At 41.7% G+C, this 19971-nt stretch overlaps 1 protein-coding gene across 1 annotated transcript; it reads right to left on the reverse strand.

Moving 5' to 3' along the window:
- Positions 1 to 959: 959 nt before the first annotated feature.
- Positions 960 to 18955, reverse strand: LOC138195364 (metal transporter CNNM1). Its single transcript, XM_069144702.1, has 10 exons — positions 17472 to 18955; positions 11974 to 12117; positions 10664 to 10804; positions 10289 to 10458; positions 10037 to 10136; positions 8303 to 8448; positions 7546 to 7783; positions 4704 to 4808; positions 3850 to 3951; positions 960 to 2675 (listed from the first exon to the last, which is right to left on the reverse strand). The coding sequence occupies exons 1-10, from the start codon at positions 18940 to 18942 to the stop codon at positions 2596 to 2598; spliced, it is 2697 nt and encodes an 898-aa protein (XP_069000803.1). The 5' UTR covers positions 18943 to 18955; the 3' UTR covers positions 960 to 2595.
- Between the last annotated feature and the right edge of the window lie 1016 nt (positions 18956 to 19971).

A 19971-nucleotide genomic window follows, 5' to 3' on the forward strand; every position in this document is an offset into this window, starting at 1 on the left:
GCTCGGAGTCGGTCGTCAGATCAAAAGACTTTTCTCTTTGTGTGTGTGTGTGTGTGTGTGTGTGTGTGTGTGTGTATAGCGGGGTCACTGGAAATAGCTTAGCGGTGCAGGATCCTTTGTACTTCCACAGCCTTACCAGGCAGAATGAGTTAAATCACCGAGTGTCCCCAAATACCACCTGTCTGTGTGCGTGCGTGTGCGTGCGTGCGTACGTGTGTTTGAAGGGAGGCTGTGGCTTGACGTCAGTGTGTGTGTGTGTGTGTGTGTGTGTGTGTGTGCGTGTGTCATATTGCTTTCGTCTTTCATATCTCTCTCTCTCTCTCTGTTCTGTAAAGCAGCGTGTACCTGCCAAGATTTCACAATGCAGATCAGCAAAGTCCTCCGTGGACTACGTCACATTTTAAAAAGGTTTAAATCATTATTTCATTATTGCAATAATAGATAACTTCTTAAACAATGGCTTACATTATTATTATTATTATTTTTTTTTTTTTTTGCTTCAGCGAGCAGCACTCCGTGTGAAGTCCCCAATCCCCCCCCCCCTCCTCCCCCTTGTGGCTTATTAGCAACTGTTAAATCCTAAGAACTGCCTTTAATGAGAAGTGCAGCCTCGTTGTTTGGTGTTCCCTCCGTTATCCTGCCGTATTTGCTTTTCCCTCTACTTTAGCCATCTCTATGTGAGATTCATATTTAAAAAAAAAAAAAAAAAAAAAAAATCTACGGTTGCTTGGGATTTCAGAAAGTCAACAGACTGCGCCTCAGAGGGGAGAAGGTGCTGCAGATTGGTATTATCCTATTCATGCATCCTTTTATATAAGCATGCACATGGAAAGACGGGGCTTTAGACTATTCTACGGTAAAAACAAACAACAACAAAAAAAAGCAGCATAAACAGACATGCAAGTAGCAACTACTTCTTCAAGGAAATGCATTTGGATTCTCCCCCCCTAACCCCCCCCCAAAAAAAAACAAAAAAAAAACACAAAAAACCTTAGCTTATTTTTGATTGGTGTATGCAGCTTTAGTGACTGACCCTATGAGAGGATGAACTCTACATAAAAAAACAAAAATTAAAAAAAATTTGATAGAAGCACTAAAGTTGTGTCTATACAGCTACGTATGCAGAGAGAAGGGTATAAAACCACGGGAGGACAAACATAACGGATGTGAGAGGAGTGTAGGAAACGTGCATTTAAATCGGAAGGATGCGTTTCAAACGAGTGTTTTTGGCGTTTAATCCTGTCGTGTGGGACTTTTTCTGTCAAGGGGAGTCGTAGAGTGAGGGTCAAAAATAAGCGTTGACCCCATGCTGACTGTTGTGGCTGGGGTGTCCCAGGGTGGATAAATTCTCGATAGATTAAATTAAAAAAAAAAAAAAAAAAAAAAGGTGGCACGAAAAAACGCTGTACAATGTGAATCACAGATTTTTTTTTTTTTTTTTGTCTGGCGGCAGTGGTGTTGCGTGAACTCATTCTTCGAGATCTCGTATAGCGGACGATCATTTATATTTAAAATAAATAAATAATAATAAATAAAAAAAAAAGTCCCGCACTGTGGGTTTATTAGGACTTCTATTGCTTTCTTCAGATTACGTTTGGTAAACCGGACACTTCCATATATATAAAAAAAAAAAAAAATCAAGGTGTTTTCAAAACTGTGCATATACTTCTCTTTAACTTGTGGTCAGTGTATACAGTTAAGTAGTCATTCAAGGCTGGGCATTCATTTATGGCTTTTTTTTTCTTTCTTTTTTTTTTTTTTTTTTTTGTAATTGTATTTGTTTCATCTCGTGTAAAGATTGTGCTCTTTTGTCTTTGTGGCTTTTTCTTCTGGAGCCGATGGCTAGTGTGTTGCGCCGTGTTGGCAGTAGGCGGCACCCTTACGGCGACATGAGGGACGGTTTCCTGTGCAAACAACATTTCCAGTTGTGGTGGCGACTGCCTCGCGACGACAGTCAAACGAGGAACGTAGTTGTGCGCTGTCGACGGAACTGTCGGGAACCTCTCCGGGTTCCGCGTCGAGAGATTCCAGTTCCGCGTCGCGGCTTAAATGCAATGAATTAAACGTTGACACCACGGATACAGGCTACCTAGACGTGGTCACGGACTTGGCTTGCGCAATGAATTTACACGACATGCGATTAAAACCTGCTTAGAATCCATACAGTCCCAGTGTAAGGCTGGATAAATCCAATACTGTGTTGTTTAGATTTGTCCAATCGAGCTTTTTTTTTTTTTTTTTTTAATTTTTTTTGGTTTTTTATGATAACTAATCACTGAGAGTATGACGTCAGGTAGAAAGGGGCCAAAACGTGTCAGTGGGGACCTGAGTGTTATCGATGGCTCCAGCAGATGGGATGGCTCAGGAGCTTGAAGGGAGTCTATGGAGGTGGAGGAGGTGGAGGTGGTGGTGGGTGGGGAGGGGATCGTTAATGAGGATGCCCGGTGAGTGATAAAAAAGAAAAGAAAAAAGGAAGAAGGTGTGTGTGTGTGTGTGTGTGTGTGTGTGTGTGTGTGTGGTGCGTGTGTGTGTGTGTGTGTGTGTGTGTGGTGCGTGTGCGTGCGCGCTTCAGCCGTCTTCCTTGGTGTCGCTGTGCTAGCTGGTTACAGACGGTTGCTCTGCGCCTTCCTCCAAACTCTTTTCTCCATCCCGAGACTTTTTCCTCCTCTTGTTACCTGGAAACAGACGAGAGACGCGCTGAAAATACCGCACGTCGTTAGTGGTTAACACGTCTGCCGAAAACCGCAGCCGCTTCAGTTTCCCCTTGCTTCTCTCATCTTTCCAAGTTTGCTTTACTGTGAGCAAAATCACTTATACCCGAGGTTGTTGTTTTTTTTTTAATTTTTTTTTTGTTTTTTTTTTATTTATTTTTTAAATCTGACCTCACCCCAGCGTCGGCTGTACTGAGTCAGCACTGATCGCTATAAGAAAAAAAAAAAAAAAAAAAAAATCTGTTTAAAAACGGATAATGTCCTGGTAGAAAATTACCAGGTCCTTTTTCGGTGAAGTTTTCAGTACGTTTCCTTTAACCTGAAAACTGAAACCTCAGTAGAGTCCCAGTTGATCATCTCTACCAATCGATGACTCTTCTGTTAATCCTAAAAACAGAAGACTCTGTGGATTCACGGTATATCCGCGGTTACAAATGGACACTTCTCTACATCCTTAATGTGGCAAAAAGTGATAACAGTATTTTAAAATATATTTTATAATATAATAAGGAAGACGTGGGTTTACAAAAACTCTACAACTCTTGTCAACTAAAACAATATTGAGCTAAGTCCTTTAAATTAAGTCGCTTAAGTGTAACAAATGTGCTTTATTTTTTTTCCCACAGAGGTTTTCGAGAGGTTTCTTCAAACTCTGAGATCCAAATGAAACCGAGTGACAGACGTGTGTGATCGCTGCCCTCCCCTTTGCATTTTTCTCGCTTGATGGGGGTTCTTACTCCCATAATGCAAACGCGTATTTAAAAAAAATACGAGTGAAAAATTCATACTGAAAGCTCCTTCATATTCTCACGGTACCTTAAGGTACAGGCTTTTTTTTGTGTTTTTTTTTTTTTTTTCTTCTTCTTCTTCTTCAGTGTACTGCCTGAAATGAATAAATAAAAAATAAATGAGTCATACTGTCTCTGAGCCAACAAGGACAGCTGCATCTGGAGAGTCTGCTCTGCAGGAAGCAGTAGGTTGCTGAGAGGGACATGACACATCACCTGTTGCTAAGATACTCCCCCCCCCCCCCCTCCCCCCCCCGGCACTATGACTGGGTCTGACAGAAAACTTTGGGCATATCTGACTATGTGTGGGTGTGTGTCACGCCGGTGTTCATGACAAATTGCTCACTCACTCAATTTACGCAATAGCTTCTTTCCAATGTTCTCCTCGGAGCTGGACAGAGACAGGGAGCTGATGAAGGGAGAGGTGGACGGCTGAGACTCCCTAGGCACATCTGAAGGAGTAAAATAGAGGAAGGTTACGTGGAGATATATTGCTACTAGTAAAAATGGAATATGATACTCCTTAATTCTTTTCATTAGTGCGTAATCACTTGAAACGAAAGAATCATTGGGTTTGAATTACTTCAGAATGAATCAATAATATCTACAAATAGCTACATGGGGAGCAGGTCCTCGTCCATGGAGTGCCTTGCTGCACCACCATGTTTCTGCAGTAGCCCAGAAGGGACAAACCAAACACTGGACTTTCAATTTTTTTTTCTTCAAAGTTTTGTGGCCACTGCAGATTTTCTCAGGTGCAGGACACATTGCCTACGTGGCGGTCGCAAAGCTTGAGCTCCTCTCAGCTGTAGCGCGTCATCTATTGAACAGGCATGTCACCTATTTTTCACACATGATGCAAGCATGTGGTTCCCAGCAAAAAAAAAATATATATATATATATAGGGAAAAGAGCTGTGATCACATTTGTACAACACAATCACAGCAGAAATCCAATGTACACTCTTATTACATGATGTCAATAATTTAACAGGCGAAGGGCAGTGTTTTTCTCTCTCGATCTCTCCGCTCCATATGTGTGTGCGTTCCTGTGTATCTCGCTCTAAACGAAGGTAAACAAAAATCACGTGGCTCGTCACTTGTCGGTCTTCAAACAAACTGATTACTGATTATATTTCCCTCGTCTACTTTTGCAGAGGAACAAATTAAAGGTTTGAGTGCAGGGTTTCCATGGCAGCGCTCACCATTCTCTCCGTAACTTTCTGGTCGGTCCTCGTGGATGTAGGGAATCTCATCCATGCGAAGGAACACAGTGTCGTTTGGACTCCTTTGTCCATCAGATTTACTGCCTGTTAAGAGAAAATTAGACCAGTAAACCAAACTCAAGAAGCCACACGGCAGCACCATGCGTCTCGCTCTGCCTATGGAGAGAGGTAGAGAGCTTACTATTTATCCGTCAGTGTTTATTTAGGGTTTAACAAAAGGTTGAATTCAACACTGACCGATTTTGGATTAAAAGCACGAGGTTTAAGTTTCAGCTAAAGATGAGCTACGACCACTGGAGGGGACTTAAATGGCGACATCTGTGGTGTTGTGATTGAACCCAAAACCAGGCGGTAGATATAGCCCAGCTGTAAACTTCTCATTCTTTGACAATCAATGGAACCATCTGTCCAGTGATTTTTCATAATGAAACTAACAAACACGCACAAACTGGGTGGCGTGTCGCACACAGAGTAAGACAGATGGTATGCCGGAAATCCTTTAAGCCGTGAAACCAGTACAGATTGGTTGATGCCACGTTGGCACCATTTTTGTGAGTGAGTCACGATATGGGTGTTTGATGTATATATCGGAGTCCATTCTTTACTTATATGTCAAAATCATTAAAACTTCATTTTCTTCCCCAAATTATGCCATTTTAAAAAAAATAAATTGTTTTTTTTATCTTCAGTTCAAACAGTCTTGCACATGAACAGTTAGGAAAGCATTATATTTATTATTTGTCAAATCAGTATTTCTACTAAATATTTAGTAGATAAATATTTACAGAACTGATCGTCTTCTAGGCTAATCGGGGACAATGTCCTCCTTCTAGCCTCTTTAACTATCCAACAGCATTTTCATTCGTTTTCTTATTTGTATTTTAATTCTGTTATTCGCAGGGTTGGTATTGATATCATTGGTACGTTTTACTTGTCTGAACCCACCGTTGTGTCATTGTGTTTGTGTGAAATAGTTACATTAATCATGTTTTGCTCCTGTCAAGGTTTTTGGCCCTCGCCCGCAAAGCATGCCAATCTGTGTGTTTGAGCCTACGAAGCTCCTCTTCCTCTTCGAAGGAAGCCTCTACCAGTCTAATGTATCATCAAACCCATATTGAGCCTCGTGGAGCTTCATCATCGTTTACGTTTCAAGGATTTGGGGTTGCTCTTGCCCCAAAGTAGGATAATCATTTATATTCAACTAAATGTGAGTGAGGGAAATGTTGCAGTGCTCTGAACAATCTTCATGCCTGAGAACAGGGTTTAGGGAAAAATTTGAGAATCAAGCTGAGGAGGAAAATAAAGAGATGTTTTTGTGAGGGAATGGAGCGAGGAGATAATGTCAAGTCATAAAAGATTTCCATGACACATGCTTACATCTGGTGACGGTTAGGATGAGATAGAGTTTCAGAACAAACACACCGATTTTTGGACAATGCTCACAGTTCCATATGTGGATTTGGGCAGTCAATAACTTGTGTCACACTTCAGATTAAAGTTGACCAACAAAACTGTGTAAAGTTTTCAAAGTTTCTTTTCGAATTTTATTGTTGTTTCAAACCGCATCTGAAACAACTCAACTATGAACTCAAATACTCTATGGTGAAATCCACAAATAGGAAATAAGAAGTTATTTTGTGTATAAACTGGTCAAACTAAACCTACAAAACCTTATTTTTGATCAATAAAAATGTTAATAATGTGATGATGAGTTGACTCTTTTTCTTGAGGAAACTTCGATCCTTCAATGTGTGCAGTGAGATGTTGGAGATGTTTTACCAGTCTGTTGTGGCCAGTGCTTTGTACTTCGCTGTGGTCTGCTGGGGGAGCAGCATTGGAGCCGGAGACACCAACAGACTTAACAAACTGGTTAAGAAGGCCGGCTCCATCATCGGCTACAAACTAGATAGTCTGGAAAAGGTGGTGGAGAGGAGGACACTGAACAAACTATTGTCCATCTTGGATAATCCTGTCCACCCTCTCAACCACCTGCTGCAGGGACAGCGGAGCACTTTCTCTAAAAGATTCCTCCAGCTCCGCTGTCACAAGGACAGATACAGGAGATCATTCCTGCCCACTGCAATAAGACTTTACAATAACTCACCTCTGGCAAAATCCATCACAGTACAATAACACTGTTGACTGTGTTTCTTGGTTGCTTGTATATTATATGTATATTATATATATAGATATATACTGTACTGTATATATATATATATATATATATATATGTTGACTGTGTTTATTGGTTTGTTGTATATAATATATATAGATATATAATGTACTGTATATATACTGTATATACTGTGCATTTTATATTTTATATTTATATTTTTGACTGCTATTTACTGATATTTTATTTTATTGCTTTTCTATTATATTATTCTATTCTATTATTTTATTCTATTGTTTCTATTATTGCTTCTGTATGTATGCTGCTGTGGCGAAATTTTTTTTCCCCTTGGGGATTAATAAAGTATATACCTACCTACCTACCTACCTAATAAATAAAATTTGAAAAAAATAATTTGTCAAAATCTGCAAACGGAGTTCAAATTTCCCTTCACAGTTTCAAAGAATTCAAGGGGGGGATATCTTCATGTGGCTTTTTTTTTTTTTTTTTTTTTTTTTTTTTTGTCCAATCAACAGTCCAAAACCCAGTTCAGTTCTTTCTTAAAGTCACCGATTAAAATGTAACACAATATTTTTCAGCGAACTAATCAAATAACAGCCGACCGATGAGTCGAGCACTGAAACCAATCAAACATAGAAATACAGAGCAATTTGTCTTGAGTTGACATATTGGAGCATCTGCACTCACGAACGATCCGGTTTCTTTCGTTGAGATGAGAGGTGCTGCGAAGGCCACCGTGGGGATGGAGATGTGCAAGGCGAGCCAGCCCCAGTCGAGTGTGTGTGTGCGTGAGGGGCAGGGCGATGCTGTGCGAGCGGGTCTCTGGGACCGGAGGTCTGCCTTTAGCTTCAGGATCCACAGGTGTCTGAGGGTAGCTGTCCATCCGGGTGGCCGTCAGGGCGTTCTGGTAGTGGTTCCTGGTGATCTGTGAGCACATGGGAAGGTTGTTTTCGGGTCACAGTTGGATCTGTGCGTTGCATGCGTGGCTGCATCGATGGCTATCTTAACCCCCCCCCCCCTCCCTGCGCATGGTGCAGGAGGAAACATGGACTGTATTTGGAGAAAGGAGAGGTGACGCGAGAGGGCACATCCACCATTTAAAACCAAAAGATTCATGGTTGAAATAGAGCTCAATTATCCGCAGTGATTAAAGGAGAGAGGGTGTGCGGAGGGGAGAGTGAGAGACAGGATGTCTGCGTTCAGTCAGAAATAGGGATTAGGACATATCAAAGGCAAACGCTGCTGCAGAGGAAGAGTGTGCATTTTGGGGAATTTTGAAGATTAAATAGTGGGCGCTTAAAAGTGCAGTTTCTTGCTTGTGGTCCTGATTTTTGCCTTCAGTTTGCAGGAAATTAGAGATTTAATTGAGTTTATAATAACAGTGGTTGATGTTGTTTTAATTGTATTTCTGTGATGTGTGTGTACAGGCATTTCTGTTTGCAACCTTGATGATCTGCAGGTCTGTGAGCTGTCGGACGGAGTAGTCTGGTAAATAGACCCCTCCTCCTGTAGTGAGCTGACCCACACTGCCTCCGCTCAGTAATGAATCTGACTGGTTCAGACCGCTGCCCCGGGAGCTGTACCTCTGACCTGAACAGAACACAGGAAGAAAGCATGCTTTTAGCAGTGAATTTCCTAACATACATCATTTCCAAAGGTCAAAACCCCGGATCAGAAAGATCAAAAAGAGTTCACTTAACTCAAATCCAAATGCTTCTTTTCTAACTTTCTAAGTGTCAGTAATTAAGGAAAAAAAGTATTTTATTGTATGTCTGAGTGAATTACAAGTCCATCAAACCCAACAAATCTAATACATCTCTTTTGATATATCATGCTGCACTCATTATTGAGGGTCTTTACCTCAATGCGTGTGTGTTAAAAAAGCGTTTAAAAATGAGCATGAGAATCTTTCCGAAACTATTTAAACCAGTGAGATTCAGGGATATGTAGATTACTCTAAGGTCCCATATTTTGCACATTTTTTTATTTTTTTTTATTTGCCTTCTTGTGGTTTTAACTACCATAAAAGGAGGTCGTGTGAGTACAAAGAGTGAAAAAGTCTGTGAAGAGAGAAAGTCACGGTTGGTTGGATGGGACAAATACATGCCTTTCACCCGGATGATCGGTGTTTAAATCCGTGACAAAGCAGAAATCTATCTGGATTACTATTTAGCTACGTGCATAACGTATCATATTTAACTGACATAATGTACATTAAGAAACTTGCATGACTTACGTAAAGTTACATACATAAAATTACTTCTTTTTTTTAAACTCAAACTGCGATTTTCTTTTTTTTTGCAAACTCCAAATGAGTAATTTTGGTACGTAAACCCAAGGCACCTTACTTTTAAGGCCAAGGCAAGACAAAACATGACACTGACACAATATCATCTCGTGGACCGATGGTGTATTACATGCATTCTTTGTGATATTAGGCAGAACTATGCCTAATTTCATTCTATGTCATACTGTGCAGTTTTTCTTGTTACATTTTCAGAGAATTTAAGCAGCATTTCAAATACAGGTCTCTACTGAGCACTCACTAGTCACCTTTATCCTGCATGATTTTGAGTTTAACACTGCCTTGCTGAATAGCAACAAATACTATTCACATCAAGTCTAATTGGAGAGCAGTGACTCAGAAAGAGAGAAAAAAAAAAACAACAGTAAAAGACTGCTCTTTTGAGATGTGATACTTCTGCAGCAGTTTTAGAGCAGATTCCTAATTGCGTAATGTTCTGAGAAGGGATTTTCAAATATTTAATGGGGTCTTCCAAGTGGCTTTAAGCTCACCCTGAACATCACACATGCAACCACCAGCAGAAATCTGGGAGAGAGAGAGAGAGAGAGAGAGAGAGAGAGAGACAAGGCTTTCCGCTTGCTCCGCAGTCTTAGCTGGATTTCATATAATCCTGTGCAGGTCATGTCCTTCCACTGGGAAATTCTCTGAAATCACTTCTTTTAATTACTTACTTCCCACGGCTGCTGCTCTTACAGGCTAACACGGCACAGAGACTAGGTGGCATTTAGACAGGAAAAACACTTCTGGCACATCCATTACATGCTGACTTCTCCTTGTGCCGTCATCATCATCATCATCATCATCATCACTAAAACCCTCAGTGATTCTCTTACAATTATTGATCTGTGTCGCGCCATACGTGCACTGACTTACCAGTAGGCAGTGGTGGGATAAGCGCCGGCATGCCGTAATAGGAGAAAGCTCCATTTTCAAAACGGAGAGCCTCCTTTCCTATCTCTACCTCCACCCGTCCCTGCAACATTAACACCACCGTTTACATGGATTAGGTCTGAGCTAATGACTAATGAAGCCACAGGCACAGAAAATATGCAGAAAAACACAGCAGTGATTATCACCTGATTTCATAATTCACCTTTTACAGTATTTTTGTCAGTTTGAGATTACCTGCAGGATCAGGATGAAGTAGTCAACAGGCTTGTTTCTCTGGAAGAGGTAGTGTTGAGGAGCGTGTTTGTTCTTGGGGTTGAACTTGAGTTCCTGCACAACGCTGGGATGTTTAATGAGACGCAGTAAGATCTTTTCTGACAGGTGACACGGCCTAAAGGGTTCCACCTCTACAAAATAGATTCACACAGACACACACACACACACACACACACACACACACACACACACACACAACACAAGAACACATGAAAACTCGAGTTAAAGAGGGAACACCAAGTTCCCCGTCACATGTCCTTATCCTCATTTTATCCTGCATTCCACTGTGTGAACTCCAGCGCATGCAGACATGTAGAAACCCACACGCAGTGCTACCTGTCGCCAAGAAGCGGTGTGTTGCAAGCAACAGTTGGGGCGAAATCTTCACCTTCATCTCATTTTCAGCCAGTTTGAAGATGGAGAAATCCTGCTGTTTCCTTTCGTGGTGGGACACTCGCCTTTTTGTCCGATTATCAGCTATAAACACACACAGAGCGCAAATCATATGAAGTGCATGGTTTACAGCGCAGATTTAACACTTCAGGCACACTTCGATAACAGCTGAGGGAGGAAAGAAATGTTACTCTTGCACGGATCAGGTTTGCCTCAGCAGATATGCCACAGTGGTTCAGTATTTTTGTTTGCACTTCAAAGAATTAGCGACTACTTTGATATGCCACTGGGCTCATTAGTTCTTGCAGCTCTGTATGCTGCATTCTTAGTATATTTATCTACAGCGGCATATATCTTTAGCTCATCCAGTTCTGTAAACACACCTCTGACTGATAAATTGACTTACTGTATCCTCCGCAGATGAGAGACATATTAAGATATATTAGATTCCATTAAATACATCACAGCTACAGCAGGAACAGCTGGTTCTGTAAAAAGCTGTCGTAAAATGTCTGGAGAGATTAGCTCTGCCATGCTATATATAGACACATGTAATTATTTGTATGTAGACAACTCCCCCTCCCCCCTCCACACACACACACACGCACACAAAACACAAATACAAGTGCATAAATGACAGAGACAGCTTCAGACACTCTACATGTAATCAAATTTGTAGCACATTTCTAGATTTGATGTTCATCATGGCCTCTGGGAGCAGCAGTTTTTGGGGAAATGTCCCCCCTTAATTGTAGCAGGGGCAAATCGTAATATTCAGTGAATGAAAAGAAAGCACTGACCAGATTAGATACAAATCGAAAGGGGTTTGGCATTTGAAGAGCCTTTCCAGCCAATTAAAAATGAGCGGATTATGGTGATTATCTGTGAGGCTGGGTCATTTATTCACATTATTTAATTATGCATCAGAGAGGAGCTGAGAACAACAGGGGAGAGAAGGTGGAATCAATAGTTTAATGAGGAAACAGGAGAGTAGATGGTAGAGAAAAGAAATTATAATGTGCTATTTATACTGCAATTCAATTCATTCATTCATTTCTTAATAATGGATATGCAAATATGCAGCTGATGTCAGCATTTTCCAGTGAGCTCTGCTAGCTGCTGTAACAAACTGAGAGAAAATGTATTCAGTACGGGAGCAGGAGATAATAATAATGGTAATAAAATGTATTTATTGCTAATGTAGTCGTGATTTTGAAAACCCAGAGCTTCATAGTCATTGTGTTTTTACATACTGTACAGGTCCGTCTCATCCACGATCTCCGACTTGATGATCTCCTCTATGACGTCCTCTAGGGTGACGATGCCCATGACTTCGTAGAAGGGGTCTCCCTCACCTTCGCTGTTCACCCTCTGTACGACAGCCAGATGGGACTTCCCTGCATTCAGCAGAAAGAGAGAAAGGGTGAGTTGAAATGTTTTCAAAATGGGAGTTCAAGCTGCAATCTGCTCGTGCAAAGGGTTGAGAAACAACGTCACGGGATAAAAATAACTCGAGTCAACAGCCTCCAACTGGATCTGTGCAGTCAAGATGAAAATCAGCATTAAACTGGAGCTGGGAGGCCATAAACAGAGGGGAGCTCTGTGGCTGAATTTGAAATTATTTCAATGTCAGGATTGCCCTTGTGTCCTTTCTGTGTGTGTGTGTGTGTGAGAGAGAGAGAGATTCAGACGAGAAGGAAGTGGACATTGGGGGATTAGTCTGGGGTCATTTTGAGAGTTTGGAAGACTTGGCCCTTACATAAACCCAGAGATTATGCAATCAGTCTGGGGATGCCTGCATCTGCTGAATAAACTACCCATGGTGCTGCCACCTCTGTAAACACACACACACACACACACACACACACACACACACACACACACACACACACACACACACACACACACACTTTACACATCCATGAGCGGACACTAGCACTCCCACTCAGCGCTCCCACTCACTAAGTGTTTAGCTGAACACGACATGCCTGCCAGATACAGTGACACAGCTCGCCAACAGCGTCTCTGCAACGAGTTGATAAAACCAATGTGACAAGAAATCAGCGTTGTCGGAAAACCTAAACATCACAAGGGGAGAACAGGAAAAATGTCCATGATCACGTGACCAAACATGCTATTGCACTAGTTGCTGCACAAACTGTATCAATTTTTTTCAATTTCAAATCACCTAAAACGCAGATATTTTTTTTAAAAATAATTAAAAAGTGTTGTTAGTTTTAACGTATTTCATGTAAAATGTTGCTTTGTCATCATAGCCCATCACTGTTGATGCTTACGTCAACATATAAGTCAGTTTGGTGAGCACATAAGTTACCTAACCAAATTTATGATGTCACTGGAACACAGATTTCAGACACATAAACAGTCTCCAGCCTCACTTTGAACCAAATCAGTGGCTCATATGGGATGGGCCGGTTTAGGGGATCACTGCCAAGGGATAAAATGGATCAAGTGGTTTAATCCACTGCAACAAGTACAAAAAAAAAAAAAAAAATTCTGATTGACTGTCTGGCAGCTATCTCCGAACATGAAACTGTAGCTGTAAGAGTTTGGCTGAAATGCCCAGGTCAGCTTGTCTGAAGAGCTCAGGTGAGTCAGAGGTGGATTTGCCCTCAGCCGCTGATGTGCCCGGGCGTTGCATTACATCACTCCTACGTTGCATAACGCTCTCGCAGAATGACACACACTTAACAGACTCACGCGCGCAGACGCGCATGTCTGGGGGGGGCGAATCTGGGTCCTCCATGGTTGTTCCTATTGCTTGTTTCTGCTCTAGCAGTTTCCCAGGCTGCTGCAATCTATGTTTGCGATCCATGTGTTGTTGTGGATGATGCATATGTTTGTGCAAATCTGTTTTCTGCACACGGTACAGACATACAGGAAGACAGAAGGAAATAATTCATTGTTTAGCAATTTTGTTCCTCCCTGTTTTACGCACGTGCACATACAACAACCCATACACACCCGCGGTTTAAATTATGGCTACTTTCTGTGATTTCTTAATTCATTTCAATGAATTTGTTCATTCTGTGCATTAAAAAGATTTCTGCTCAAAACTGTATGCAGTAACAAAATATACTAAAACTATGCTTAAAAAAAAACTATACTTCAGAGCGGTTGTGAGGTACTTGTACAACAATACAGTAGAAATATTGTACTTTTTAATACATTGTTTTCATAGTTATTATTTAGATTACAATTTTACACATAAAACGTTCGATCAGCTTTGAGAGAATTTTTATAAATTTATATAAAATTAAGCATATTGCTATCAATTAAGCTCTCCGACAGTAATAAAGGAGTTAAACCAAGACCAACTACTAAATTAAAGCACCGTTTACACGTTGCTGCATTACTGATGCATTGTTTATGATGCAATGCTTTTATGGCTTATTTTATTGTAAAGCACTTTGTAATGTAAATTCAGAAAAGTGCTATATGGATACAGATTATTATTGTAATCAAAAAATATTTAGTGACAATAAAAATATAACACCGTCATGAGCTATTCTGGCCAACTTTGATACTATAAGTACATTTTGTTGCAAATACTTTTGCACTTTAATTAGAATACAGTATTTCAGTTGTAATTTATGTGGTGGTGTGTTGCTACTCTTACATAAAATGACCTTATTGCCCCTCCCCAATAAAATCAAATATTTACCTCAGATTTTTAGTTGCTCATAAAATGTTTATGCAATGAAAGCCTAAATGCATGAAGTTAATGGAATACTGCGCTGTGTGACAGGTAAAAAGTCATTTTTGGACACATAGCTCAAACTCTACATATTTGAATAGTTCCATGTGTTCTTGTACTTCAGGCTCTGTGCTTCAGCACATTCAATATGAATTAAGTGTCAGCTTTGAATTGAATATGTTTTACATCAGTATAAAAGTAACTGTGTGGGAGCGACAGCCCTTTTAACTCACAGCGCCCAAGGCTTGGGGTTTGAAAGTAGTGTGACAGAGACACATGAACTCAAACAAAATCCTCATCTATAAAATAATTTGCATTTCATGACCGCTTTAAAGTCTTCAACCCACAGACACCACCGGGTGTTTTGTGCCTTCCCCGTTGACGGTCTTTCAAGCCTGTACTGCAGACACCTTAAGGTCTTGCTGCGAGGTCTCGCTGCCTTCAGTTTGGCCGCAAAGTAAAACAGACGCTCAGTCAGATTGAGATCAGATTCAATCAGGTAGTCGAGGCTCTTCCACCTCTTCACGCTGAAAATCTCTTTGGTTACGTTGACCGTGTGTTTAGGATTGTTGTTCTCCTGAATGATGAAATGTTATCCAGTGACTTGTGATGCATGAGGCTGAATGTGAGTATACAAAGGGTTCCTGTCTGCATTCATCCGGTTGCTTCAGTCAGTAGGGAAACCATAGATACATGCAGTGTGCCAGTTACTGTGGCAGCCTGACACACCCGAGCCATAACAGAACCGACACAATGCTTAACACATCGGGTGGTCTGCTTTGACTCATAAACTTCCTTTTTCTTCTCCACACTTTCCTCTTTTATCTTGATAGAAGCTGACTTATGTTTCATCAGACCCTAGACACTATACCGTTTTCTTTTTGTTTGATTTCGTAATCTGGCCTTTCTGTTTTTGAGAGGATTTTGTATCTTGCCGGGATTTTGTATCTTGCCATGACTCGTCTAAGGTTCTGGTCATGAGCTCTTCTTCAATTGACCAAGAAACACATGACCCTACATCCTGCAGGGCATTCTTGACTTGCTTTGGGTTTTTTCTTCTCTATGCAAATTATTTTTCCAATCAACCACAGCTCATTTGATTTTTTTCAAGATTTTCTTTGTGGATTTGCCTTTTAAAAAATGCATCCACTTTTGATATCTCTCTCGTGGATTTTTCCTTTCTTTTAGCCTCATAATTAACTTTTCACTTTCATGATCACCTTTTTACTCATGTTGACAGACAACTCCAACTGAATCTAAATGGCAGCTCTCAAGTCTCCGTCCACTCTTAGCCATGCTAGCACTTTTGTGCACAAACTAATGTTAAAATGGAAAAAAAAGCTGCCCAAGAAACATTTAGTAGACAAGTATCCCCTTTCTTAAGACCTCTATCTACAGTCATCTACAATCATTTCAATATTGGATATACTCAAATTAAAACTGAGGCTGTAGTATCCACTTATTTCCAATTTAACATTTTGATGCGCCGAGCCTCAATAACCAAAAATGTTAACTGTCTAGTTATTTACAGTCTGGGTTGTGTTTGCAGTATGTTTGCAGTCCTGCCACATATTTCTCACGTTACTGGTGACATTTCCTTTCTCTCCTCTAACATGGGCCTCACCCCTACCAATCATCTTCTCAGTGAGACATCATCACAGCTTCCAGCCAGGCTTCCTGAACAGCAGGAGCCTTTTATCCGTGAGAGCAAAGTAGCAAGGAGGGAAAAGGGAAAGGTTGATGATGAATTTTTCATGGTTGCTCTGCAGGTTAGGATGGGGATGACCTACTGAGTGGCAGGAACTTAAAAGTCACAGTAAGCTGACAATTAAGGACAGACAAATAATCTAAAGGTGAAGCCTGACTTCCCCGTGACACCTTATTTATTAGAAACAAATGAATAATATGGAGACATGATAGGAATCATGGGTCAGAAATGAGCCCATCCATCATTTCTGTCAGAACAACTTTTTTTTTTTGTATATATATATATATATATAAAATAAGCCTGAAGAAGAAGATTAAGTGGTGGACTTCCTGCCCTGTAAGTGAGAATCTAATTCATGACCCTGCCAAAAGTCAGTTCCTTCCTCCGACTGGCATCTATTGAACTATCTTTACTAATGAAACAGATTTACACCTGAATCCCCATCGCATAAACCTGTCAGTGAAATCTTTGCATAACACATATGCCAGGAGCCTCTCATATGTCTCTATTTTACCCTGCGCTGTTGTCAGTGGAGCGTCGGAGCTGTCTGCCACGGAGCATTGATCGTGAATCATATTAAGTGTTTTCATCAAGACTGAATAGAATCCCCAGAGAGAAGGCGGCACACGTTTTGCTTGATAGTGAACAGATGCTATTGCTGCATGTGTATGAGAGACAGAGTGCTCTGACCCTGTCAGTGCATTTATCAGCAAAGATGGTTATCGGGCGGGAGATGTGTGCGTTGGAGAGAGAAAGCGGAGATATTCATCGCCTCTACTGCAGAAAAAAACAATCTCTCAAAATTCCTTTTTGAGTCAGTTCAATAGTAAAGTAGAGTGTGGAGCTGATGGAAAGGGGAACCAAGCATGGGTGGTGGAGCCAGATGAAGTGCACAGATTGTCATGGGAAAATGACTTAAATCTCTCTCATCGCATACATTCTTAAGATAACCTCATTCTGGTCCTTGGTAGCCTCTAACCTCTGGCTGAACCAAACTCACTGTGTGACACAGCATCAGATTTCACATATGGCTCCCACTGCTCCGAGGATCAAAGGGATTCACTGGCAGGCCTACTGTGAGCCAATGGACTTATTGACTTTTGCTCTAAAAATTTAGTTTTTGTAAGTGCACAGTCACTTCAAAGGACGTTGAACTCCTAGGTGGCAGGAGACTGTCTTGAGACTGTTCCAAAACATATGGACCCTCACACTCAACACTGACTACTCAGGAGTTATGTGTAAGTTCTGAACATGTAAAAAGAAAAGGACGCACAAAGGAGTATTTGCGGAGAGCAGGCTTCTGATATGATTTAAAGTGGAGTTACCTCTCTTAAATTCCTCCAGCATCACATCCAGCTTGGTGTCGCTGAAGACGCAGTGCATGGGATGCTTGTAAAACTGAGTAATTGTTTTCAGAGGAGTGCAGTCGTCAGGATCCACGAAGGCCAAGTCTTTGACGAACAGGATGTCCACGATGTTGGACCTCTCGTTCTCGTAGACCGGGATGCGAGTGAAACCGCTCTGCATCACGTCGGACATGGTGCAGAAGTCCAGCGCGGCATCCGACGACAGCATGTAGCAGTCTGACAGCGGGGTCAGCACGTCTTCTACGGTCTTGGTCCTCAGCTCCAGGGCTCCCTGGATAATGTTGAGCTCTTCTTTTACCAGGTCGTGGTAGGGGTCTGTGACACGCAGCATGGCCACCAGCTTCTCTCTGGTGTAAAAGCTGCTTATCTCCTGGTGCAGCATGATGTCCAGAATCTTGGAGACGGGGTAGGCGATGGGGAAGAACACCAGCATCAGGAGGCGGGTCGCGCAGAGGGTCTTGGAGGCGATGGCGAGGCTGTGCCTGGATGCCACGGAGTGAGGTAAAATCTCGCCAATAAAGAATATCCCCAAAGTGCACGAGGCAGTTGAGAGAGCTGTCATTCCTAAAATCTGGCACATCCACACCACAAAACATGTGTTTGTAAGCACGTTGCCCAGCACCACGGTACACAGGATGTAGTTTCCATGTTTACGCACTGACTCTATTTTCCGTGCGTATTTCTGTTCCTTGTCTGTGCCGCTGTTCTGTAGTACCCGCAGCTCCACTGGGTCCAGAGCCAGCATGCTGATATTCAGACCGCTGCAGAGCGCAGACAGCCCCAACAGGAGAACCGAGACCCCCGCCTGAAGCCAAACATCTGCCTCTGGCGGTCTCTCCACCACCGCCAACCAGAAGTCTTTGGTGCTGAAATGCTCCCATTTCACTCCATCAAACGCGCACATGGAGTAGTACTTGATCACCTCGTCTCTGCGCAGGTCTTTGGCGAGCAGCTCCACCAAAACTGAGTTGTGACTTGAGGTGGATCTGAAAGAACCCAGCAGCTCGATGTCAGAGCTCCGGGCATTTTCCTCTTCACATGGGTTCCCTCGGGACCGGAGCAGTCTCTCCGCATCCCCGCCGTCCCCACCTGGTTCCTCTATAAACGCGATCCACGGAGCAGCAGTTGCGGCGTCAGGTCTGCCGCTGATGTTTAGGCTGTTGGGATGTTGCGTAGCTGGAGATGCGGAGTAGTAAACCCTCAGCATGAATCGGGTCCCTTCGGTTGCTCTCAATATCCCATCCTGCACAGACAGCTCTCCGCTCTGGGTGTCCTCCGGTCGGACGCCGAGCAGCGCTGCTGTCGGGGCAGGCAGAGAGGAGAAGGTGACGGTGAGAAAGAGGAGAGAGAGCCAGTGCGGATGCAGGATGCAGCAGACAGCATCCGCAGCATCCGCAGCCATCATGCTGAATGAACTACTGAAGGACATGGGAGAAGTGGGTCACGTGGTGTGCGGATGGGATGGATGGAGCAGCTGGGTGGTATGTTACTAAGAGAGAGTGGATTTCAGGTAGGGGGGGGAGGGTGGGCTGGCACCTTAAATATAAATGACAACCCGTGACGCTAGCCTGTCTTATTTGCTTTCTGCAGATTTCTAAAAATAGAAGGCAGGAAATGCCCAATCATGAATGATTCATGTGACACACCTACTATCATTGCACAAATTTCTAAACAAAAATTAAACTAAAGGGGAGAATATGTAACAAGACAGCAAATACACAACAGCAAAGCGCGTGTGGTCATATTAGTTAGGCAGTCACAATAATATAAAGACGCTTTTCTTTTCCTTTTTGCTGTTTTAAAGTCCCCACTAGATGGCAGTATTATCACCTGTTTCAGAGCAACCCAGTATGACGAGCACTGCACATGTTCCCAAACAGACTTCAGAAACACACAAGTTAATGTGAGAATGTATTTGTCATGCAGAATTCACGTCTCTTAACATATAAAAGAACTGTCCTAATCTCTCAACATATTTAGGAGAGCATTTTTTGATACTGCAGCTTTAAAATGAGCTATCCCGTAATTTTTGTACTTTAAAAAAATATATATTATAAAAATATGTTGCTAGTAAAATAAAAATCAACAAAACCAATTGGTTATTGTTGTTTTTACTGTGTTTTTGTATTATTATTATTATTATTGTTATTATTATTATTATTATTATTATTATTATTATTATTATTATTCCCAGCTGCTTTTGAATAGTGAAACCTTCTTACAGTTTGGTGACCACAGTCCGTCGGATTTACGAGGCATCAAACTGTGGGTGAGAGCTGAGTCATGCCAAGTCTTAAACACTCTGCTCGCCAACAGCATAGTTAACCCTTAAACCTGCACAGTCACACCGTAACAGTGGGAGAATTTTTTTTTCTTTTTTTTTTACAAGAACAAAACAATCATAATTCCAAAGACTGAAATAAGGATTGGCCTACTTTAATTTCCTCTTGCCTGCACT

Source organism: Embiotoca jacksoni, unplaced genomic scaffold (genome assembly GCF_022577435.1).
Source record: "Embiotoca jacksoni isolate LCO1_2020_lvr unplaced genomic scaffold, fEmbJac1.0.p SCAF_12, whole genome shotgun sequence".
NCBI classification, from domain to species: domain Eukaryota; kingdom Metazoa; phylum Chordata; class Actinopteri; family Embiotocidae; genus Embiotoca; species Embiotoca jacksoni.